The sequence below is a fragment of the Macrotis lagotis genome, chromosome 2 (assembly GCF_037893015.1).
Source record: "Macrotis lagotis isolate mMagLag1 chromosome 2, bilby.v1.9.chrom.fasta, whole genome shotgun sequence".
Taxonomy (NCBI): Eukaryota; Metazoa; Chordata; class Mammalia; order Peramelemorphia; family Peramelidae; genus Macrotis; species Macrotis lagotis.
This window is the reverse complement of record NC_133659.1, coordinates 255291505-255317137: the sequence shown is the minus strand read 5'-3', so window position 1 is coordinate 255317137 and position 25633 is coordinate 255291505. Positions and strand designations below refer to the sequence as shown.

The window sequence follows — 25633 nt, the reverse complement described above, 5'->3', positions numbered from 1 at the left end:
ACTGGTAACTCAACATCATTGGGGATTAGGTCTCTCTTAGATTAGGACATGACACCCAACAATTTTTGAAAATTCTCCATTTCTGAGACCAGGTCTATACTTGCTTATGTGGGAAAATAACCCTCTGCCCACTCACAGGGGATGATTGTATATTAATGGGTCAATAGATATGTCAGGGCATGTGTGGTTGAAAAGGCAGGGGTGATGTTTATTGTGATGTAGGGTCTTTCAGATAGGCCTATAAAAAGGGGCAAGTTTCAGCTTCACTCTTGGCCTGGAGAGTGGGAGAATCCCACGCTCATAAATTGCATGAAACAACTTTCCCTTCCCTTTTATGTCGTCTGAGCCCCCTCCCAGGGCAAATAAAAGGGAGTGATGGTTATAAGACAGGTCACAAGTCAGATTGACTTCTCTCTTGATTTCATTTTTCTCAAAGACTTTTGCCTAAGGAGACAGCATGGCCTGCCAATCCTCCCGCATCAGTTGGAAGAGTGGAACCAAGAACTTCAGTTCTTGCTCAGCTGTGGTACCTCGCCTAGGAGCTCGAGCAGGTGGCACTACCCTCTCCTATCAAGGGGGTAGCCCTGCAGGCCTGGGCTACAGAAAAATAGGGAGCTTTAGCAGCCGAAGCCTGGGGGTTGTGGGGTCCCCTCAAATGTCTTTAGGCTATGGACGCCCCCTGCGCAGTGGGGGCAGCTTTGGTTACCGACTTGGGGGTCTATGTGGGCCCAGTCCACCCTGTATCACAACTGTGACCATCAATGAGAGCCTTCTGACCCCTCTCAACTTGGATATCGATCCTAATGCCCAATGTGTGAAGCATGAGGAGAAAGAGCAGATCAAGTGTCTTAACAACAAATTTGCTGCCTTCATTGATAAGGTGAGTTTGGGTTCTGGGATCACCTGGGAGCCAGGAGGTTGGACAAATAGAGAACTCACACTTTAATTCTTTCTAATATCCCATTTCCCACATCGTGACATTTAAGTGGCAAACAATGAATTCTCACCTCTCATTTGACAGTACCATCGCTTCAAACTTAATTTCTCTATGGTGTTGATCACTATCCGCATTAATACTCTTAAAGAAAACAATAGGGATATCAAGATAAAAGACCTTTAATCAAAAACACTCAGTTCCTTTCTCCTTCCCTGTGACATGAAGTACCAGACAATTGAATGTGGGAGGAGAAAGATAGATGTTGTTACTCAGATTGGTACCATCCATCTAAGAAGTGATGCTGTAAACCCAAGCATGCAGATATTCATCCATCCATCCATTCATTCATTCATTCAACAAACATTTTAGTAAGCAGCCCATTTTTCAATACTCTTCTTTTGAGAAAAATTTAAAGTTTGAGCTGACCTAGAGAGACTAGGCATGCATACAAATAACGAAAATATGAAACAGAACATGTAAGAGGTAGGAAAAATTCACTCCAAGAAGTAGGGAGGAGCAAATCAGTTTTCTATTGCCTCATGAGCAGAATCCTTAGAAGGTTATTTTAGCATTTGTCATAAGGACTACTGAATGACCAAGTCACATATTTATCTATTGTAACCTGTATACTATAAATGAGTTATATTCCTGATTCCTTTGAGACTTGTAGCTCAACATTTCCTTTTTTGCTGTGGTGTGTCTGCGTGTGTGTGTGTTTTAGATCCTGGAAGTCTATCATCCAAGAGCACTGGTAAATATTTAAAAACCAGTTGAGGAACCTGAGGCTGGGATAGGGGAGGGGAAGTATTGCAACAAAATTCTAAATTTAATACATAATTAACATTCTATTTAGGATGATTAGTATAAATAATTTAGCATAAGAAAAGCATACTTTTCTGAAGTCTAAACAATATTTTAAGATGCCAACAAATCAAGTCTTGGTTTGTAGCATTCACCTTCTTATAAAGTGTAAGTGTTCACACTGAAAATTTAACAATTAGCTCTCATGAGCCGTTCAAGTTAGTTGTAACACACCCCTAGGCTTTTTGTCCCAGGCTGACCTTTGTTGGGGTGGGAAATCACAACCCTAAAGAATTTACAGCTACAAGTGGCCTTAGAGTTCATGTAGTTTAACATCTTCAATTTTTAAAGGTCAGGAAACAAGTGCAAAAGTTATGATCCTTCTCCAGCTCATTCATGATGAAAGTTAAGGGAACCAATATCTGAAACCAGGCCTTATGGCTTCAAGTATAGGTCTTTGTTCTAGTCTAGGTCTTTAGCATAGCGTAAGGATGGGAACTTCTTTTCTGCCAAAGGCAGAACATCATTTATAACATCATTCACTGGTCATACAAAATTATCAACTTAAAAATAAGTCTGCTATATTTAGGCAAACATTTAACTAATTCACTTCTAAAAAACTCCTGGATTTCAAGTCCTGCCTGTGGTTGCTGGACTGAATGTGGATCTTATATGATCCACAGTCAGGACATTCCCCACCCTGGCATAGGAAGCCTAGATGAGGATATATGTCTTTACAGAACTGGAAGCAGGGGGATTGATCTGTCTGCATTTAATCCAGAGGGACATAGTTCATGAAGCCCCTATTCTAATTAATCATGGGTGGGAGAGGTGTGGGGGAGCCCAGCATCTTCTTGCAGCAATCCAACTATAAGAAGAATCATGGTTTGCATCTGTTATATTGCCTGTATTTAAAAGAGAAAGTATTGAAGGGCATTTGGTTCATCCTTCTTCCAGGTAGCACCAGGGAAGAAGTTCAGGGAATTGACCAGTTTCTAGAAAACTAAATATTATAGTTAGAAGGATTCTTGGAGACCATTTAGGCCAAAATTTCTCATTTATAGATACAGAAACTGAAAATCAGGGTGTTAAGGTGTCAGGGCTAAAATAGCCAACTATATTACAGGCTCTCTCATGATGTCTTTTTCTCTCTGGTGCAGGTTCGGTTCTTGGAGCAGCAGAACAAGCTTCTGGAGACCAAATGGAACTTCTACCAGAACCAGAAATGCTGCCAGAGCAACATGGAACCTGTGTTCAATGGCTACATTGAGACCCTGAAGCGGGAGCTGGAGTGTGTGGAGGCTGACAGTGGGCGTTTATCCTCTGAGCTCAATCACATGCAAGAGGTGTTGGAGGGCTACAAGAAGAAGTGAGTCTTGGGTTGGGAAGAAACCAAGAGGCTTTCATGAAACATAAATCAGGTTTTGTTCATATATGGATCTGTGAAGATCCAGATCATTGACTCCAAATCACAACTTTCTGATATTTTTTTAAGTCTAAATCCATGTAGAACATAAAGGGTCCTACCAGTTCAGCTCTATTTTGACCTCCATTATTAATAGAATCTTATTTTGAGTATTTGGGGGAAATCCAGAAGAGTACATGATCCTTCTTTGAGGATATGATAGTCAGACAGAGGATATGACACAGCTACAAACAATGTAGAATGATACTATAAATTATGCTTAGTTGTAGGTTTATTAATCCTGAAAAGCACTTGATATTTAACTACTGTAGGTTAATTTTCTTGATTAAACAAGTAGAATCAATGGAAAATTCCAAAGAGAGGTGATTTGATAATGATCTAATTAATTTAATCAATGCACATAAAAATAGTTTGTTCTTTCCTTCCTTTCATGCCTCTGTCCTCTCTTCCTTCCCTCCCTCCCACATTCCCTTCCTTCTCTCCCTTCTTTTTCCCCTCCTTCCCTTCCTTCCTTTTTTTCTTTCCCTCCTTTCTTCCTCAGATCTTCTTGGCATCAGTCCTAGGACACTATCCATCGTAGCACCTAGATGCTTTTAGAGAGCTTGAAGAATTGAGTATTTGGTATTATTACACCTAAATATAATTCCTAAATTTTTATGGACTTATTTTATGACCAGAAAATTGTAGATAATAGTTTGGTTTGTGATGAGGCTCTTGTTCTAATACAGTTTGTTGTTTGAATTTTTCAGGATATTTTGAGATTAGTATAGGAATTTATCATTGCATGAAAGATAATGAACTTATAAAGCACAATTCTTGCCATCAAATCATTTCTTATTAGGTACAGTTGCTGCTGTTGTTGGGTCATTTTGGTTGTGTCAGACACTTCATGACCCCGTTGGGATTTTCTTGGTAAAGATACTAGAGTGATTTGCATTTCCTTCTCCAAGTCATTGTACAGATGAAGAAACTGAGGCAAACAGGGTGAAGTGACTTGCCCAGAGTCACATAGCTAGTAAGTGTCTGAAGCCATATTTGAAAATGAAAATGAATCTTCCTAACTCCAGGCCCAGTATTCTCATCTACTGCATCACCTAACTGCCCATTCTAGATATTATTAGATAGCTGGAAATAGTTTTTCAGTCTGCAGTCTTACATTACACAGTTCTACCATAATCTTGCATAATTTATATTGATTGATAAGTCCAGGTTCTTTGGAGAAGACAATCTAGTCCTGAATTATTACCTCTACAAAGTCTTCCACTTCCACAAAGAATTCTACATGATTTAGTCATTATACTTCTTTGTCAATATATTGTGGGCTGAGTTCATGAAGATGTCACCCAGGAAGGACCTTTTGATTCTATTCTTGGATCTTAGCTGTTTCTTAGACTTCAGCCCAGAGGTAAAATACATTCAGTAACATTAGATAAATTCAAAGACGTGTACCTGTTATCAGTCTTTATTATTTTTCAATGAGATAGTGTTTCCTTTTTCCAAAAGTATTTCTGTAGTTTTTGACCTGTTTATTATATGGTCTGAGAATGTCTGACAATCCTTATTCCTTTTTTGATGAGATAGTATTAATTTTTCTAAGGCCACCTTAGGTTAATGGAGCCTGTGTTTCATTAATATTGTATTTTGTAAAGACACTTTTCAAATATACCATGATCCATTCTACACTTCTGGGAATACAAGACTGGTATTACATAAATGTTTATTGCTTTAAAGGTTTTTTTTTTTTTTATAAATTGAGCTTTGCTTTCAGTATGTCAATATGTCTGAACCATATTGAATCATAGTTTCTCTTTGATAATTTTATGCTTTTATTTAAAATTAGAAAAAGGTATTTGTTGATATTATTTTTCTCCATCAGCTTAATATGATCTCTGTATTCAATCTTAAAAGTGTCAGTTTCCATTTTCCTTATCTTATATTAAGACTTTTATCCTTATTGAGTCCAAGATTTTAATGAAGAGAGTTTAAATAAGATGAAGTGACTGTTTAATGTGTTTTGCAGTAGAGTCATGTAATGATGCCATTCATGTTCATCTACTGATTAATAACATGTTTTGGTTAGGCCGCTAATTTGGATTTAAGATTAGGCAAAACCATAATGGGCTTAAACCATCTTTCTAAAAAAATGCTACATTTTATTGTAGTTAATTTTCTTTTCAGGTCTGCATTCTCTTCTATCCATTCCTCAAGTGTCTGCTCAAGAAAAGTAAACAATAACTAACCCTGTTATAAACATGTTTAGCAAGCAAAATAAATTTCTAGTTTCCATGCCAGGTCTATGTATACACAATGCATGTGTGTATACATACAGTCTATATGTATAATATACATATTTGGTTATATCTATAGTTTATATATATATGATGCTATATATACTATATATAGATTTTTATATGTATATGTGTAAGTCTTGATCTGTTATTTGATCTTGATATTGTACTGGTGGCATGATTTGAATAGAAAAAGGTTTTTCATATGGAGTTCAAATAACTTAGAATTCACACTCTGCTTAAGTCTGTTTTATAAATTTTTACTACATGAATAAGCCATGCATGTGGAACAAAGTCAAACATTTGTGATAATCAACAAAGTCAGTATAAATGTTATGGTGCCCTAGGGCAGGTGTTCAATAATTACTGAGTGCTATAAATAATTTGTTCTTTGTTCTGTTCTTTATACACACACCCAAACCCAGGGTTTTAGAGCTCAATTATTTTGCTTCTCAAATGAACAATAGATTAATTTTTTGTATGTAAATATTCATTTACATACACTCATACATATATACATATGCATATATATTTAATGAAACAATCTGTGAATGTTTTATATAAAGCATATAACACAAAATTGACTTATTTTGGGAGGAAACTGTGTTCATCTAACATATATGTGATACCCTGAAGAAAGATATGTATAAAATGGTGTGCTAGTTTAATTCATGTACAATTGTGAAGCATTTGAGGTGATATATATGGATCATAACTGCTCCTGCTGCATTAGAAACTAGAATTGTAGTTAATTTGTAGTTAATAATTGTAGTTAATTGTAGTTAATAATTGTTCTTTGTCATTCATTATATTAATGGTGCTCAAGTTTCATATTTTTTTCATTTGATCTAAACTGGGTTCTTGATTGGACTTCTTGCAGCTCTGTAGATGACTGAAAATGTTCCACATTACTGGTATTATCATCACCATTATTATTAGGAATGTATCTCTCTGGGGAGCACCATCTCTATAATGAAGACCTGCCACTATTCTCTAATTTATAGTGTTAAATATAGATAAAGATAAATAAAGTACAGAGTGTTGCTTAGGGGACCATTTAGAGGTTAAAAGACTTGCCTCAGCACATAGTTAATGCATTTTCAAAGGGAGGACTTTAATGTAGGTCTTCTTTCCCCCAGGGCCAATACTCTATCCATTAGGCTAATTTGTTTTTCCAAGAGACAGGAATAGGGACTAGACTTGCGATTTCATAGTATAGGGGGCAAAACCCTAGAGAAGGAACGTCCCTCTACCAATGTGGATTAGTTTTAGAGGATTATCTGTAGCACTGAGAGATTAAGTGACTTGTCCACCATCACACTGGTGCCAGTAACTTGAAACTAGAGCTTTTAACTCTATCCACTAGATCAGTGTTGAAAAATATCAAATAGAAACAGATCCCAGCTGGCCACACATTGACTTAGAAAACCAAAAATGAACATCATCTATGTAATAGTATATTTTTATTTGTTTTGTTAAAAATTTTTCAATTATATTTTAATCTGTCTTAAGTATTTTGTGGGTCTCATATAGTCTTTAGGCTATTTAGTTTGATCCCTCTGGTCTAGATCACATTGCTATCTCTGTTATAATTGTTAATGGGGAATACAAGATTTTCTGAATTACTACTAATTTTCCCTCACATTGTGTCATAAAGATATTCCTGAGTATCCAGCTCTCACATTGACTGGAACTTGGGGAGATGATTCAGTTAATTAGATACCAGCAGACTCTGATAATTCACAAAATCTGAATTTGAAAATTGGTAGGGGTCTTAGTTGTCATCTTTTCCAACCTATATATCCAAGACCTCCTCATCATACCATGCCCAGTGAATAGTCGCCAAACCTCTATCTGAAGATCTCCCATGAAGAGGAAATCCACCATCTCTTTGGGAGTCTGTTGAATTTTTTGAAAGGTCAAATAGTTAGAAAGCTTTTGAAAACTTTATTCACTACTCCTGCTGTTTCCTTCTAGGACAACATAAATCATACAATCTCTCTATGATAAATACTTAAAGGCAGTCATTTTGTCCCCCCGCCCCCGAGTCTCTTCTTTTCCAGGTTAAACATACCAGATACTTCAACTTATCCATATGTTATGACTCGAGGTCTTTCATTATCTTAGTTATACCTCTCAGCATATGCCTTTCCTAAATTATCATGCTTAGAAATCAAATGTATTCCAGTGGAGATCTGAAAAGTACAGAGTACAGTGAGACTATCTATCACCTCCTCTTAATATTTATTGTTATTCAGTTGTTTAGTCATATCTGACTCTTTATGACCCTATCCATAGACCATAATATGTCAATATTGTCCCTAAAGTTTTCTTGGCAAAGATATTGGAATGTTTTGCCATTTCTTCTCCAGTGGATTAAGGCAAACAGAATCACACAACTAATAGTGTTTGAGGCCATATTTGAACTCAGGTCTTCCTGTTGGCAGGTCCAGTGCTCTATACACTGAGCCACCTGTCTCCTTTTTTTTTAAATTTTACAATTCCCCCCACCCCATCTCACTTCCCTCTCCCCATCCCTCACAGAAGGCAGTCTGATAGTCTTTACATTGTTTCCATGCTATACATTGATCAAAATTGAATGTGTTGAGAAAGAAATCATATTCTTAAGGAAAAAATATATAAGAGATAGCAAAATTACATAAAATTCTTTTTTTATTTTAGGTTTTTGCTAGGCAATGGGGTTAAGTGGCTTGCCCAAGGCCAAACAACTAGGTAATTATTAAATGTCTGAGGCCGGATTTGAATTAAGGTACTCCTGACTCCAGGGTTGGTGCTCTATCCACTGTGCCACCTAGCTGTTCATAAGATACCTTTTTAAAAAAAAAATTAAATTAAAGTTATAGTCTTTGGTCTTTCTTTAAGCTCCACAATAGATGGTATTCTCCATTGCAGATACCTTAAAATTGTCCTTGATTGTTACACTGATAAAATGAGCAAGTCCACTAAGGTTGATCATCAACCCCATGTAGCTGTTAGGGTGTACAGTGTTCTTCTGGTTTTGCTCATCTCACTCAGTATCAGTTCATGTAAATCCCTCCAGGCTTCTCTGAGTCCCCCCTCCATTTTCTAATAGAACAATAGTGTTACATAGCATACATATGCCACAATTTGTTCAGCCATTCCCCAGTTGATAGACATTCACTCAATTTCCAATTATTTGCAACCCACAAACATGGCTGCTAGGAATATTTTTGTACAACTGATGTTTTTACCCTTTTTCATGATCTCTTCAGGGTATAGACCTAGTAGTGTTATTGTTGGATCAAAGGATATGCCTAATTGTCTCTCTTTTTTTTAAAGATTTTATTTATTTTGAGTTTTACAATTTCCTGCCTAATCTTACTTCCCTTCCCCCACCCCCCACAGAAGTCAATTTATATTGTATCCATGGTATACATTGATCCAAATTGAATGTGATGAGAGAGAAATCATATCCTTAAGGAAGAAACATAAAGTATAAGAGATAGCAATATCAGACAATAAGATATCAGGGTTTTTTTTCCCCTAAATTAAAGGGAATAGTCCTTGGTCTTTGTTCAAATTCCACAGTTCTTTCTCTGGATACAGATGGCATATAGTCCCAAATTATCCCTGACTGTTGCACTGATGGAATGAGTACGTCCATCAAGGTTGATCATCACCCCCATGTTGCTGTTAGGGTATACAGTGTTTTTCTGGTTCTGCTCATCTCACTCAGCATCAGTTCATGCAAATGCCTCCAGGCTTCCCTGAATTCCCATGCCTCCTGGTTTCTAATAGAACAATACTAACTCTCTCTTAATATTAGTTTTGCTTTGGGGCCTGCTACATCATATTGTTGATTTATTTTGAGCTTGCAATCCACTAAAACTTCCTTAGATTTTTATTAAAACAAGTACTATCTAACCATGTCTTTCTTTAATCTTGTATTTATGAACTTGGCTTTTAGTTCCCATGTCCCCAAGACTTTACATTTATTTCTAGTGAATTTCTCTTTATTAGATTACATCTAAATATCTCACCCTGATCTGTTTCCCAAATTCCTCATCCATATCTTTTTCTGTGGTCTACTTCAATTACAAAATTACTTTTAGCTTACACTTTGGATCCTGGATCCAAATATACCCAGTGTGTTAGCCATCTTACCTAATTTGATGAACACTCTATATTTCATAGTTTTTCTATTCTCTTCTCCAATTAATTGTTCACTTCTACATCTCTTGCCATTAATAACCAGTAGTGAAAAAAATCCAACTGATGGCCCTGTGGATTTTATTTTCTTGCCCGAGGCTTCAATATTGTGGGCATCATTTTTAGGTTCTTTCTGGTTGGCATCACTCATTCCTTCAAGAATCACCAGAAGTGAGGAGTTAGTATTCATTTAATTAGTCATAGAATAGCTTCTGTCATGTCTTAGATATGAGAGCTCTGGACTTGGTGTCAATTCAAATTCAACTTCAGACACTTAGATGCTGTGTGACTGTGGGCAAATCATTTAAACTTCTGCTTGCCTCAGTTTCCTCAACTATAGAATGGGTACAGTAATAGCACTTAACTCTCAGGGTTGTTGGCTCAATACAATGAAGTAATATTTGCAAAATGCTTTGAAAGTACTATATAAGTGCTATTATTATTATGATTATGATTATTACTATTACTATTTTTGCTATTACTGTTATTATTGTTGCTATTACTGTTTCTTCATTCTTCTACTCTAGATTCCCTTCCCTAATTCTTCTGAATTCTCTTGAATCTTTTTATGTCCTGCTTGATTGTGCTTAATCTTTTCAGCATGAAAGTAGAAACTGGACCTGTGTTTGGAAATTATTCTTCAAATTTTCCTCAAGTTGAACCCAGCTTTGCTCAAAATTTTCTTTATAAAAGCAATCCCTGGTCTAGAAACAATATTTTCTTATTATTATTTAGCTTATTTTTTCTCTCCTTTTTTCATAACCTTATCCTATAGAAGTCCAAATTAGAATTCTACCCAATATGGAATTTTCTCCTTAAATGGGCCCAGGGATATGAATCTTTGATCTGGTCTCCTTTGGGGTGTTTAGATCACTTTATTGCTTTTCATCCTTGTCCCCACTGTCAGGATTGGGAAAGATAGAATTCAAGAATTAAAGTTTTATAGCAGCAGTCAAAATTACTCAGGATATCCATATCTGCTGAGGAATCTGTGTGTTTCCATGTCACCTGGAGAGAGTTAACCTCAAATTCACCTACATGTTTTGAGAGAAAAGGCAACAGATTCAGGGTGGGAAGATATCTCCAGAACAATATAGACCCATCTCTATTATGTTAGAGCACAAAGAGGGAATTGAGAGAGAAAAAGGTTTGTTGGAGCAGGGTTTCATAGATTTTTAAGATATGAAAGACATCTTGAAGGTCATATAAATTAATCCTCTCATTTTACAGAAGTGGATGGTGAGATTCAGAGATGGCCCATACTCCATTTAGCAGCAGAGATGTGATGCAAAACTTCTGACTCCCAGTTTGATCTTTTCACTCAATTTTTGGCATTTAAAATTTGTGAAAATGGAAGCCACATGAGGCTTAACCTAGTCTTTGAATTTTGAGGCAAGCTGGCCTGAAAAAGTCCTAGGTTTTTCCATCTCTTTTGCTTTCTCTAACCACAGGTATGAAGAGGAGGTAGCCCTCCGAGCTACAGCTGAAAATGAATTTGTGATCCTGAAGAAGGTGAGTGACTCTTCCTTCATTCAGTGGGACTAAATTTCATTGCAAAGAGAAATTTGAGGTCAGAGTGTAATTTGATTGTCACCCTACATACAGTGTTATTTGCAAATATTTGAATTCACTAGTTAATATTATTCAGATTGACTCAGGGCAAAATGAATAAAACAGAGGAGATCTTGTCTCTCCCTTGACTTCCATGTGTCCATTTAGGACCTCAGGTTTTCTCTGTTTACTGAGCACTGAAAATCACTGATTTCATTCTTAATATTTTTATGGGCAAAACTGGGTGAACAGCTGACATTTTCCTCTTTCACTTTATTATGAGTTTATGTAGATACAGGTTATCCAAGACAATACTAGTGTATATTCTGGGCAGTTAGATGACAGAGTGGGTAGAGTGCTGGCCCTGAAATCAGGAGGACCCAATTTAAATCCAGCCTCAAATACATAATGCTGTGTGTGATCTTGGGCAAATCATTTAACTGGTTTTTTTTGTTTGTTTGTTGTTTTTTGCAAGGCAATGGGGTTAAGTGACTTGCCCAAGGTCACACAGCTAGGCAATTAAGTGTCTGAAGCCACATTCAAACTCAGGTACTCCTGATTCCAGGACTGGTGCTCTACCCATGGCACCACCTAGCTACCCAAATCACTTAACTCTGATAGCCTCATACTCAGTGCTATCTCCAATTGTCCTGATTCATATCTGGCTATTGGACTCAGATGACTCTGAAAGAGAACGTGAAACTGGTGACTTGGCATAGCACCTCCTCCTTCAAATTCAATTCATGTGCATTTCGTGGCATCACTTCTCTGATGTCATGGTCTTCTTCAAGAATGAAGAATAAACATTATCATAGTCTGTATTCTCCTTTATTCATAACTCTATAACCTACAACCCTCACTAATTGCCATCTAAGATGTCTTTTGAAGAACTTATGATAGTCACCTTTCCATAATATCAGACTTGCCCCTGTGTCAAACTTAGAGCATAAACTCTGTGCATAAATTTAGTTAAAATTAGCCATCTCCATTAAATGATTGTCATGGAATAGAGAGTCAGGGAAAGTTGAGTAAAAAAAGAAGTTGTTTGGTTAGGAATCTTTACTTGATCAGCATGAGATGGTTGTCTGCACAAAAGCATGGATTTACAATGAGTTGTTCACTCTTGAATAACAAATGAGCAACTAATTAGATTTTGCAAGGCAGCAGCTGTACCTCTCTAGGATATTAGGAAAACAGTTGCCACCAGCCATCAAACTCTCAAAGTCCTAATGAGTAAGGTCTCACCTCTCATCATCAGTGACTCAACCTAGCAGAGAAGCTACAATGGGTATTGTTGAACAGTGGGTTCAGTTTGACCTGATGAAATTACAGAGCAGAGAATCCATATTCGACTGGGGATAGTGAGGTTAGTGTGATGGCCTGACTTTTATTTCTAGCTCTGGAACTTTCCTTGGTTAATCCATTTCTCCTTGAAAGATTTCTAATCTATAAAATGAGAAGATTAGACTCCACAATCTCTACAAAGGATTTAGAACTTAAAAGGATCTCAGACAGCCCAACCCTCTCATTTGATAGAGGAGAAAATTGAGGCCCTTGGAGACTGACTGACCCAAGATCAGAATGGTAATAAGCATAAGAACAGGAACCAAAGCCCAGGTTTCCTGATTATAAGTTCCAATGCTTTCCAGAGATCTCTTTCACTTCCAACACCTGTATCATTAAAAAAAAAATAATAGCAGTGAGATGGGACCAATGGGTGGAAAGACCTTGAAGGTGGGCCTCAGGAATTTATATAAAATATTCTAAGGAAGAGAATCCAAATTAGTTATACAGGACATAAGAAGGAAAATATTATCTGTATCCGGAGAAAGAATTGACAAAAAGAAGAATGAGTTTTACATATATACACAAACATATTTATTAGGCAACTACCACTAGGAAGAGGGGGAAAAAAATGGAAAAAAAAGAAATTTACATGCAAGTTTACATGCAAGTTCATGTAGTTTCATGTGCAATCATCTTTTAAAATTGTTATGAAAATGCTTAATAATTTTTAAAAAGAATCTGTTTTTGAGCAAAGGATGAGCATTGTATATAGAAGCTGACCCTAAGAATTCATTTTTCTACACATATGAAGGGAGAAAGAAGCAGATGTTCAGTGGGAAGGCTATTGCCGTCATCTGGGTGGGAACTTATAGGAGTGTGGACCATGGTGGTATTTCTGGGAATCAGAAGGAAAGATGAAAAGTAAGACATATGTAAGAGAAAGAATAATGATTCCCTCTATTCTCTGTCCCAAGGATGTAGACTGTGCTTACCTCCGGAGAACAGACCTGGAAGCAAACACTGAGACTCTGGTGGATGAGATTAGCTTCCTTCGAGATCTATTTGATGAGGTAAAACAAACTTTGTATTAAGAGAGATAACAAAGAGGAACCTAGTGAAGGCATAATAAGTCCCATGGGTTCCTGTTTTATAGACAGTTTATAGACAGTTATAGGTCCTAAATCATCTCAAGCCTTAACATTACTTGATGATGAGAAGTTCCTTTGTAGGTCTCACTTGAAACCCTTCTGCAAATACACAGCATATTTTTCTGGTTTGTTTCTTCACACACGTGCGACATGACTTGTCTCCTTTGATCTTTAGGACAATTCTGAATGCTGGCATTAAGGTTCCATCTACACAGCACAATGTGTGCCCATAACAGGAGAATATGGACTTTGGGCAATTAACTTGTTGAATATTGAAGTAGAGACACAACAAAATAGCAAATTCCAGACCTCAGATCTAGCCAGTGACTGATTCAGTCATAGATAGCCACCTGGAATTGTCCAAGCACAGAGGAAGATGCTTCACTTGTTCTGTCTGCCTGAAGCAGGGGACAAATTCTTATCTAATTTTAATTTAGCCCTTAGCCATGAGAATATGACCCAAATATCTCTTTAGCCAGCTCTTCCCAAGGTTGTCTGATGTTTTAAGGCTTACTTGCCAAAAGCTTAGGGTTTGGAACTTGTCTTTCACACCCCATTGTGCATCACATGAAAGTTTAGCTGTTGAGAAGGGGGTAGATGAGAAGATGCAAGTAAAGAGTAATGACCATCCACTCTTGTAGGAGATTCAAATGCTCCAATCACAAATCTCAGATACGTCGGTCGTGGTGAAGATGGACAACAGTCGGGAGCTCAACATGGGCTCAGTTGTTGCTGAGATCAAAGCGCAGTATGATGATATCGCCAGCCGTAGCCGGGCTGAGGCTGAGTCTTGGTACCAAAACAAGGTTAGAGGGTCCATCTACCTGCCTTGTCTCCAGGAAACTGTAGTGGGAAGGAGTCTGGGGAGATTTTGAGCAAGAGATGGAATGGGGTGGAACTTTTATTGGATTGCATCAAATCTATATGTAGCATCAGTCATTCCAGAATCAGGACAGGTTGTGTTCAATGTCATTTGAGAAGATGCAAGTTTGCAAGGTTGTATATACAGCACCCTTAAGTTCCTTCATTGGAAGAAGGAGATCAAAGAGATCCTTCTCTTGATTCTCCATGTTTAAAGAAGAGCAGTGTACTAGCTCAATACAAAATTTACTGTTAGACCCATGTTTTCTAGTGCCATTGCAAAGAAGCTGGGTTGAATGGACATGTCCAAATCTTTTTGGTGGCTTCAATGGGCAAGGACCTTTGGGGATAGGTGAAAGGACACAGATTCTGTGTCCTGATGACCTGGATTGCAATCATTGAATGTCATAATGTGTCTTTAGGATGCCACTTCTTTCTTGGCCTCAGTTATTCTACCCTGTAATTTGAATTATAAGGTTCCATATATCTTTAGAAATCTGTAATTCTGTTTGATTTTGCAGTGTGAGGAGATGAAGGCCACTGTGAATCGGCAGGGAGAGAATCTTCGGAGAACCAAGGAGGAGATCAATGAATTGAATCGCATGATCCAGAGGCTGACAGCAGAGGTGCAGAATGCCAAACAACAGGTCAGAGAGGGAAAGTACAGAGGGCAGGGGAGATGGGTGGGGCAGCAAGGGGTGGTTTGCTCCATCAGCTCTCCTCCCTTACATCTTTTGATCTATTCAGGTCAAAGAATGACCCTTCAATGCCAGTGTGCTGGCAAGGCTGGCTTCCCCTGTTCCCCAACGAGGTGTAGCTATGTTCCCATTATCCCTCGTTGGTCAGAACATGCTCAGAAACAGACAAAAATGACTTTAGTTCTCTTCTCCTTTCTTCTCATAGCGCTGCAAGCTGGAGACTGCAGTGTCAGAGTCAGAAGAACAGGGTGAAGCAGCTCTTAATGATGCCAAATGCAAGCTGGCAGAGTTGGAGGAGGCACTGCAGAAAGCCAAACAGGACATGGCCTGCCAGCTGCGGGAGTACCAGGAACTGATGAATGTCAAACTGGGGTTGGATGTGGAAATTGCCACCTATAGAAAACTGCTGGAAGGAGAGGAGAGCAGGTGAGCAAGGGCAGGCAAGGGTAGGTTGGGCAAGGGACACCCAGCAGTTCTTCTCAGTGATGGAATCCTAGAATGTCAGAGCTGGAAGGGATATCAAAAGGTGAAATTGTATAACTTGCCCAAGGTCTCACAAGTCTTCTTATGGAATCCTAGAGCTAGAAAGGATTAAAGTGTGATCTAAGGTCATACAGTCCTCTTTAGGGATGATATCCTAGAATGTCAAAGCTAGAAGGGACCTCAGGGGTCAGAGGAATTTGACCAAGATTATACAATTCTTCTTGGGGATGGAATCCTAGAACTGGAGGAACTTCAGCAGTAGAAGTGACTTGACTAAGGTCACACAATTCTTCTCAAAGATGGAATTCTAGTAGATAAAAGCTAGAAGGATCTCAGAATTGTAAGTGACTTCCCCAGAGTCATACAGTTCTTTTCAGAGATGATATCCTACAATGTCAAAGCTAGAAGGGATTTCAAGGTCAAGAATGATTTGACCAAGTTTCACAATTCTTCTCAGGAATGGAATCTTAGAACTGGAAGGAACTTCAGCAGGTGGAAGTGACTTGACTAAGGTCATACATTTTTTCTCAAAGATGGAATTCTAGCATGTCACAGCTAGAAGGGGCCTTAGGGGAAGGAGTGAACTTCTCAAGGTTACCCAATTCTCCTTAGGAATGGATTTATAGAACAATAAAGCTGAAAAGGACCTCAGAGATAATCTAGTCTAATCACTTCATTTCATAAAGGAAAAAATGGAAGCCCAGGAGGAAAGAAGCTGCATAGCTAGCTAATGGCAGATGTCCTTACTACTCTCCAGTTCTTCAATGTTTTTTTTCTGAGAAATGAGATATTTATAAATAATATTTATGCATAGAAACCATATAATAAATGTTTATTTCCTTTCTTCCTTTCTCACACACTCTTTCAAGAATCCCAGAACCCCCCTTGCTATATAAAAGAAACTGAGTCCCAGAGAGGGGAATTTACTCGTCCAAAGTCACAAGGTTAATAAGCAGGAAACCAGAATTGGAATTCAAGCCTACCCTGGTCAATGATGCTTTTCTATCAGTCTGCATCAGCTAACATTCTTCACCATTATCCCTCACTCCCCCCAACTAAAACATGAGAATAGAGAACCCCCAACATGGGAACTTCTTCCAATGAAGTTAGAGGTAGGGATTTGAACTCAGGACTTCCTGATTCCAAGACTGACCTTCTCTACCCATCCTACCACATTGCCTAAGAGCTTAAATTAACTGGAACTTTGTTACTCTCAAATGAATGTAGCCACCCTTGTACTCAAATAACGGAAACAGAGTAGAGCAGGGTAGGTTCACAGCTGGAGGAAGACTGAGTGCATTTAAATTTGTGGACTTTATCCAAGCTAATTTCTTGACTTTCCCAGGTCCAGGAAACCCTAAACTATGACACCAATTGCACCCAAGAAATGTTTCTTATATATTTGCTCCCCCATTGAAATAGGATTCAGTCTACCCATCCATCTTCACATTCTCTATCCTCCAACTTCTCCCCATTGAGAACTAGAATGAGAAGAGTCCTCAGATAGAAGAAGGGATAGGGGTCATGCCCTCCTGAAGTTCCCAGATGAATGTGGGGAAGGAAAGTGAATAAACATTTATTATTACCTACTATGTTCCAGATCTAAGCAATTTTGTGCTTAGTTTGTAAGCAATTGTAAGCAATTTTACAAATATTATCTCATTTGATTCTCACAACAATCCTCCAAAGTAGGTGCTATTATTATTCCCATTTTACAGTTGAGGAAACCAAGGCAAATAAGTTTAAGTGATTTGCCTAGTGAGATTAGTAAGCCACTGGTTGCCTTCTTAGGTGACAAGCTGCACAACAGGAAACTGAACAGACTTAGGGGCAATAAAATAAATAAAATGAAACCAAGCTTGTATCAATACAGATGAACCTTTATTATTTGAACTTGAAAAACTCTTACAAAGGAATTTCTAAAACAGGGAACATTTTTAGCCACATGGGTCAGTAAAAGAAGCATTAATTAATACTTCTTAAGCTTAGGGAAGTAGAGATCAAGGGCCTTAGAGGTAAACAAAAATTTTAGAGATCATCTCATTCAACTTCATTTTATGAATGAGGAAACTGAGGCTGAGAAAGGTGATGCAACTTGCTCAAGGTCACAGTATTTGAACCCAGGTCCTAAAACTCCAAATCTTACCAAGTTCACAATGATGGCTCTTTTTAGCATACTGGCTTAACTCTTGACCTCTAGGGAGTTATTCAACTACTCTGAGTTTCTTCTTCCTCTTCTGTGAAAGAAGAGGACTGGAAAAAAAAAGATCCATTCCTTTCTGGCCACAAGCCCCATCACACTGTTTTGGAAACATTGAGTCCCTCCAGGGTGGGCTTGTTCTTCTTCATTTCCTGCAGTGTATTTCAGACGATCCTTACTTCTACTGCAGCTCCCCCTGCCCACTGGGTTCCCATCACCCCCTTTCATTTCTCATGCAGGGTTTCCATCTCACTTTGCTCACTTCTATACCCCATTCTTTGCAGCAGCTATTGCATCCTGCCCCAGATGGATCCCTAGGATGGAGAAGGGTGTAGAGGAGGAGAGAGCAACCCCTGTTCTCTTACACAAAGCTTCAGAGAAGGGGGTTTATTAGCAACCCTGTAAGTTTACCCAGCTAAGACTTGGTTAGCATTTTTCCTTTAGACAAAGTTTTCTTAACTCTTCTTGTGTATCCCTTGTCAGTCTGGTGAATTCTATAGACCCCCATTTACAATGATTTTTTTTTAAAAAAAATCCACAATTAAAGAAAATATTTAATTTCAATTAAAGGTTAGTGAAATAAAGCTGTAATTTCTCTCTCCTCTATCAATCCCCCCACAAGCAAATGCACAGCTCCATGGCCTGGTGGTATCCTACTAGACTTCTGCCACACCCCCTTGGGGTCTATGGACTCCAGGTTTTTAAAAGTCCCTGCTTTACAACTTTAAGAAGGAAGAATGGAATCATCAATTAAGTACCTACTACATGAATGACACTATGTTAAGTACTTTATAAATATTTACATTTATGATATATTATATCATTACATTAATATTGTAATATATTATAATTTGTTATAATATATTATATCATATAAAATTGTATTATAATATAAATATAAACATGAATATGTTATATTATATCATATATTATATACCATCATTATATCATATAATATATAGCATATATTATATATATAATATATAGCATGTATTATATATAAATATATATAGCATATATTATATGATATAATGATGGTATAAGATAAAATATTATATCATATCATATATCACATAATATATCATTATATAATATAAATAAAATAATAAATGATATATATGACATGACATACAATTCATTTTATAATTTATATAACCACATGATATATAATAAAATATAATTTATTATATAGCCATGCTATTTAATTCTATAATAAATTCTAGAATATAATCTATTGTGTTAATATTATATATTGACAAACATAAATATTTTTAAATATCAAATGAGATGCATTTGATACTTACAATAAACCTAAGAGGTAGGTTATCACCTCATAATCCTCATTTTACAGTGATTAACCAAGGGTCACAAAGCTATTAAATCAGGTCACCATAGCTAGTCAGGTTTATCCTTTCTCCATAACCTGTGCCCCATCCACTGATCCACCTAGCTATCCAAGAAAAATGCTTTGCATTCACATCAAGCTGTATTTTCTTCCTCCCTTTTTCTTAATCTTTTTTCCCCCACAGACTTTTCTTATAAAATATTGAATGAGCATCTGGAGTTGGGACTTTGGAAGATTTGTCCATGACCACACAGGCAATAAATAACAGAGCCAGAATTTAGATATAGGTCCTCCGATTCTGCATCTTGTGCTTTCCCAGTATACTACTCTCTACTCCAATGCTCTCCATTTTGAAGAAACTGAAGCCTAGAGGAAAAAAAAAATCATTTAAATCACAAAAGCTTTGCATAGGTCTCCCCAAACCTTACTGATAGGATGAAAATTTCTTGAAGGCAGAGTCTGTTTTTCATTTTTGTTCCTGTATCCCTGTCCCTTAATATAGTGCTTTGGTAGTCAATGATCATAAGTAAATGCTTCTTGAATTGAGTTGCTGACAAGCTGTTGGGTGAGGCAACCCTCTAATGTCTTCTGTGCCACCCTTATTGCTCCTTGTCTGTTAAAATGTCAAAGGAAAATATGGCAATGGAGTCCAACCACTTCCCTGGGGATAGATATCCAGTCAACTTTTCTCTCTCTTGCCCAAAACTAAATTCAAGGCTTAAAAAAGAGAAGCAGAGAATGTCTCTGCCATTAAAAAAACTGGAGGATTCCATCTCTAACCTTTTTTCTTTCTCCTTTTTTGGACAGGTTGTGTGAGGGTATTGGCTCAGTCAACATATGTAAGTATTTCACATGCCTTCCCATCTTGTGATAGTGTTTTAAATGGGGCCATGTCTATAGAGTCATCCAAGCTTCATATCTATATGGCACAATGCCCGATGGGTTAGGGGAGAGGGAGAAGAAGAGGGGTGAGCTAGAGAGGAATCTCCAGTAATCTTGCTTCTAATTGATTCCAATTTCAGAGCTGAAAGACCCATTTCAATCATATTATCACAGATTCTACTCACCTGCTTGGTGCTGGGTCCTGGCACAATATACATGGATCCATGTGAGGTTTAGCAAACTTATACACATTTTCAAGAGAGTAGATGCTTCGTGTGAGGTTTTGACTGTGATACTTTGGGTTTCTGACACGAACTCCTGATTATTGAAGGGAATACACATTTTAACCCATAGCAAAGTTTTATTTCTACTGAATAATTTACACTTACAATTTACACCTATATTGTAGAGTCCCACTTCCTGGACTCTCTCACTCTTCCCCAGAGGAGTGTTGGAGGGGTGGGAGACAAGGAATACAAAGGAGACAAGTACTCCATCAAGATCTCCAAGTGCTCCATTTATTTACCAGAATAAAAGTGCTTAAATACCTTTTCAGTCTCTAATCCATTCCCACTCCCATGGTACTTAGCCAAACAAGGTTCTGATGCTCAAAGGCATCAAGTGATGATAATTTACAGTATTCCCAATACACAACAGTTCCCAACACTATATTAGATTACCTTAATTTACATGTGGGAATAATTTATACACACTCTGAAGCTTACAAATATTCTCTTATTTGAACCTCAAAAGGACTTTGTAAGGTTGAAATTATGTCATGTTATGATGCCCATTTTAGAAATGAAGTCATTGAGAATTTGACCTCAGGTCTTCCAGATTCCAAATCTAACTCTGCTGACTTTGACATACTGGATTTCTCTAACCATAGTCTCTTCCCTTCTATCTCTAATCCTTTCTCTGATATCATTCCAGGTTACCATTCACTAAGATCTGTCAATAAGAACACTGGTGTTATGATATAAGATAATATTGATATGATATGATAAAATGATCTAATTTAAAATCAGAGGCAGCTTTTATTTAATGATTGAAATATTGGTCTCAGAGTCAAGAAGATTTGGGTTCAATTCCAGTCAAAGATACATGCTAACTTCTACATGCTCTAGAGAATTCTCTAAGATTGCAAGTTGGTAGAGGTATTTCCTGATGTGAGAGTGTCTCCAGGTTCAGTGCTTATTAATATCAGATTATGCTGAATAGAATTGGGAAGCTCAATCTACTGTCCCCCAAATTAAGGAATTTCTCTCCCAAAACTGAGAAGTTACTTTGAGACCATTTGTTGTTTTGAACCATTAATGTTACCACTCATTGGGAAGAAATTTGATCATTGACTAGACATGTTGAGTCAAAACCTGATGTGAGGACTGAGAAATCTGATATTTTGTCCTTATCTACAGGTGTGAGCCGTTCTCAAGGTGGCATGGTCTGTGGAGATCTTTACCCCACTGTTGTCTCTCGAGGGACAGGGTCTGTGGGTGTCAGCACCAGTGCTGGTGGGCTCTGCTCCCCAACGGGGGGAGTTGGCTGCTCTAGTGCAAGGTCTGTCAGGTTTGCATAGGGAGGAACCTGATTTGGACAGAAGGGACTTGAAGAAAAGGGGACTTTGATTTTTTCAGATCAGCACATCTGTTTCAAAACACCCCAACCAAGCACCCTCCATTATCTCTCCAGTGCTAAGCACAATGGAAAGCCATGGCTTTGGAGTCAGAGTACTGTCCTCAAAATCCCCCTGCAATGTTTACACCTTGGGCATAGCATTATAGCTATTATTTAAATCACTTCACCTCCTTGGGGGATAGTTTCTTCAACTGTAAGAGGAGGGGGTGAAATTCAATGGCCTTTGAGGAAAGTTAATGGATCAAACTCTTTGTTGATTTTATTTACTTTTGTTTATCTGACTCTGGTTGATGTTAGCAACCACTTGGTTGACTCCCACAAATAGGGATTTGAAAAGGAAGAACTTGGATAAAACACCACCTTTAAATTTTTTCCTCTATATGTCTGAAAATTGTGAGCCATGAAAAATTATCCTTTCAATTTAATCATTAGTCTAACCATTCAGGTTCAACTTGGTAACTGTTCTTGGACTGGGAGATCCAAATCACTGTGTTATTGGCAGATACTTATGAGGGTGAATAAGACAATGAGCAATCAAAGATTATCCTATAAATACTAAGGAAGATCCATTCTAATCTGTACAATGAATACTTTACATGGAAGAAGTGAAATGCATGTCTTTGGAAATCAAATTTATTAAGCAGTTAACAAAGGCAGAGAAAGCCCTTTCTGGAATTTTTGATTAGAGCATCCAGAATTTAAATCTCTGGGTCTGTTTAGACTCTAAGCTTCAGAGGGTATTTGGGTATGTATCTGGTTCTTCACTGCTCTGCTCCTTCTCCCTTTCCCCTCCCTTCAGTTTTTGAGTAATCCAGCTCCTAACCCCAGGCTTTAATGATATCACCAATCCTTGACATGTTCCACCCCCAGGAGTTCTAGCTGAAATTATTAGAATGGTCCTTTGGGTAGAAAAAGTGCCACCCTGATACAAGCATTGCTAATAGATTACATGGACATGGCATTCACTTTTTTTCTCCTTCATAGGAACCTAGACTCAGAGTTGAAAGGGAAATCAGAGACCATTTCATCCACCTTGTGAAGCAGAGCATTACAAAGAGCTCTATTTATGAAAGGGAGAAATGGATAATCCTAAAGGACAAAGAGTCATTTGAGGAAACTGAAGCTCTGAAGTAATAAGAGATCTTTTTTCATGGTCAGGAAAATATAACTAGATTCATTTCAAGGTCTGGGACACTGTGTTCAGTGTTTGTATCCCTATACCAGGTTGATGATATACCAGCTTCTGACCATTACTTCTCTATTTACTTGTACAAAGAGGCCTCTGTATTCATCACACAGATCAATTTGAAATCTAGAATTTTAAAAATTATTTACCTTTCCCTCTTCCTCAACCCTGACAATATGGAAATTATCCAAACTTAGGTATAATGGGAACAATACTTTCTTTTCTTCATAGACAAAACATGGTGGTGGTGTGCTGTAATGGCATCAGTTGCCCATACTTGTCTCATTTGCCTGCTTTTTGTAACCTACAGGGAAGAGGGATGTCACATAATCAATTAGTTAATTAACCAGCAAGAGGATGTAATACATAATTTTGCTACCATGTGATTCTATACCAAGTCCAGCCAAATAGTTTCATCAGAAGTTAGACAAATACCCATATTCAGACTTTCCCAAAGACTGTAGTATCTTCACTGCCCAGCAGAGGGATTCAGCCCCAACTACTGTCCCTCTGATAAACTTGAGCTTCCAGCCAAAGAGAACACTATAGAAGAAACTCTGACCCTACTAAAATAGTAAAAAATTTCATCTCTATTCTTTAGCTTCTACCCCTGTTTCTATGTTCTTAGCTCCTACCCCTATTTCTATGTTCTTTAACTCCTACTCCTATTTGACTGATTTCTATATTATCATTTTACACAAGCAATCTACAATGCAGTTACATTCATGTCATTATTCAGAGCAAATAAGTTTCTGGAAACTTTTCAAGAGACTTTTTTTTCTTTTTGGCTCTTTTTCTATTTTCTCTAAGTAGTAAATGAACCAAGGGTGAGAGTTACATGTCTATTCCCTTTTCAGGGACCTGGGACCTAAATCACCTAGGGCAAGAAAAACTAAGAGAGGAGGGGTTTGTTCTCCCTACTTCTTCATTAGTTGAAGTAGCTCAGAAGTCATTAACCAGGTACCCTGGAATTCATCTCTGCTACAGACCTGACTCATCCTGCAACACCAACTTCCTATAGTCCTAGAAAGTGGGTTGAATCTCCATCTCTTCTCATTCTGGCTCTCAGCTTTTGAGCTATTTCTAAAGATTGGGACATTGCTACAATCAGCATGAGTCTCATCTGAAAATATCAGTTGTTGGCCTCTGTGGCCACCAAACTTGTGGTTGAACTGAAATCTTTTTCAAGAAGAGGTTTGTGGGATATATATATATATATATATATATATATATATATATATATATATATATATACACACTTTCCCCTGCACATAATGGTTCTAAAATAGTATCTCCTAGCCACCGTGACTGGAGTTTGTATTGTGTGGTGCTGGACATTGCACATCCCTCCAATTTGCATTTCTGATCCACTCACTTCAGTGAATGAAGATTGTCCTCTGAAACATTTTCCTTAGGTCATAGTGTGTTCCCCACTCCCATTCCTGAGTAAAATACTTTTTCTCTATCAACTTTCAAGCAAGTTAAATTAAATCAAATTTAAGTGAATGAAAGGAGAGCTGATAGGAAAAGAAGTAACAAAAAATTTGGTACATATGCATATAAAAGGTAGAGAAATTAATTTTGAAATTATAGAGCATTTGAACTTGAGAGGACCTGCTAAAATAGAAGCTCCAATATTACTAAAATAGTAAAAAATTTCACCTCTGTTTTTGAATTCCCCTCCACATTTATGAAATTTCCCTAAAGTCAAGCCTAGGCTCTTTACTTAATGGATGAGGCCATTGAAACTCTAAGTGATGAAGAGACTTGCCCCAGGTCACCTAGCTAATGAGCTGGAACTCTATGGCACACTGTTTCCAATTCAGGGTTCTTTCTACAGTGCAGTTTTATCAGCCATTATCTAGTCCAAGTCTCTCGTTTTAGAAATGTGGAAAATGATGTTCAAAGATGGGAAATGACTTGCCTTACTTCACACAGTTGTTTCTCACAGCTTGGTGATGATAGTGAGAGGGAAACTGGTGATCCTATCATTGAATCTTGAAGTCTCTTTGTTTTTAGGATTTTTTCCTTGTTAATTATCTCTAGCTAAAGCCATTTCTTTTTCCCACTTTCATTGCCTAACCACCTGCTTCCCTGAAACATTATGCAACCACATGGCACTCTAAAGCAAAGGTATCAGGGATACATCTCCTGTGAGTTATACTTAAGGTGCTCTTTAATTATTGATCTCATTCTGAATTTGTGATATTCAGAGAGACTCAGGAAGGAACTATAATGGTTAAAGTCCTTGGCATTCTGGAATTTAGAATGATTAAAAATATCATATTTCCATTTCCTTCTCTAGACCATAAATCAAGGTTTGATAAGTCCCCTCAGCCTATATATTGTTTATCTTTAGTTCAGTTGGTGGTGCTTGCTTAGTACTGGGGTTTCAAAGGAAAAAGGATTCTTAGTTATAATTAATGCTCTGTTCATCCTGTAAATAGGGGTTTATTCAAATGAGGTGTATCTCTGTTTTGTTCACCTGTGTTTTCTGGGACTCACCTACACAGCTTGTCAGTTATTTTTTGAATTTTGCATTTCTCTTTTGTAAATTCTTCTCAATAAAACTCTTTTGATTAGCTTTGGCTCTTAGCATTTAAATCCACCCACTTCTCTTCAAAGGAAAATGTATTTGCCATGAGAAACTGCTCTGGAAGCCAAGAAGCACCCCAGAGATTCCAGCTGTCTGTCACAAGGGAAACTGGCTG

The 25633-nt window shown here is 37.6% G+C and overlaps 1 protein-coding gene across 1 annotated transcript; it reads left to right on the top strand.

Annotated features, from left to right (window-relative positions):
- The first annotated feature begins 457 nt into the window (after positions 1–457).
- LOC141511631 (keratin, type II cuticular Hb5-like) lies at positions 458–21695 on the top strand. Its single transcript, XM_074220749.1, has 9 exons — positions 458–880; positions 2899–3107; positions 11095–11155; positions 13456–13551; positions 14271–14435; positions 15012–15137; positions 15394–15614; positions 20024–20055; positions 21517–21695. Exons 1-9 carry the CDS (start codon positions 458–460, stop codon positions 21675–21677), a joined length of 1494 nt encoding a protein of 497 aa, XP_074076850.1. The 3' UTR covers positions 21678–21695.
- Positions 21696–25633: the final 3938 nt, after the last annotated feature.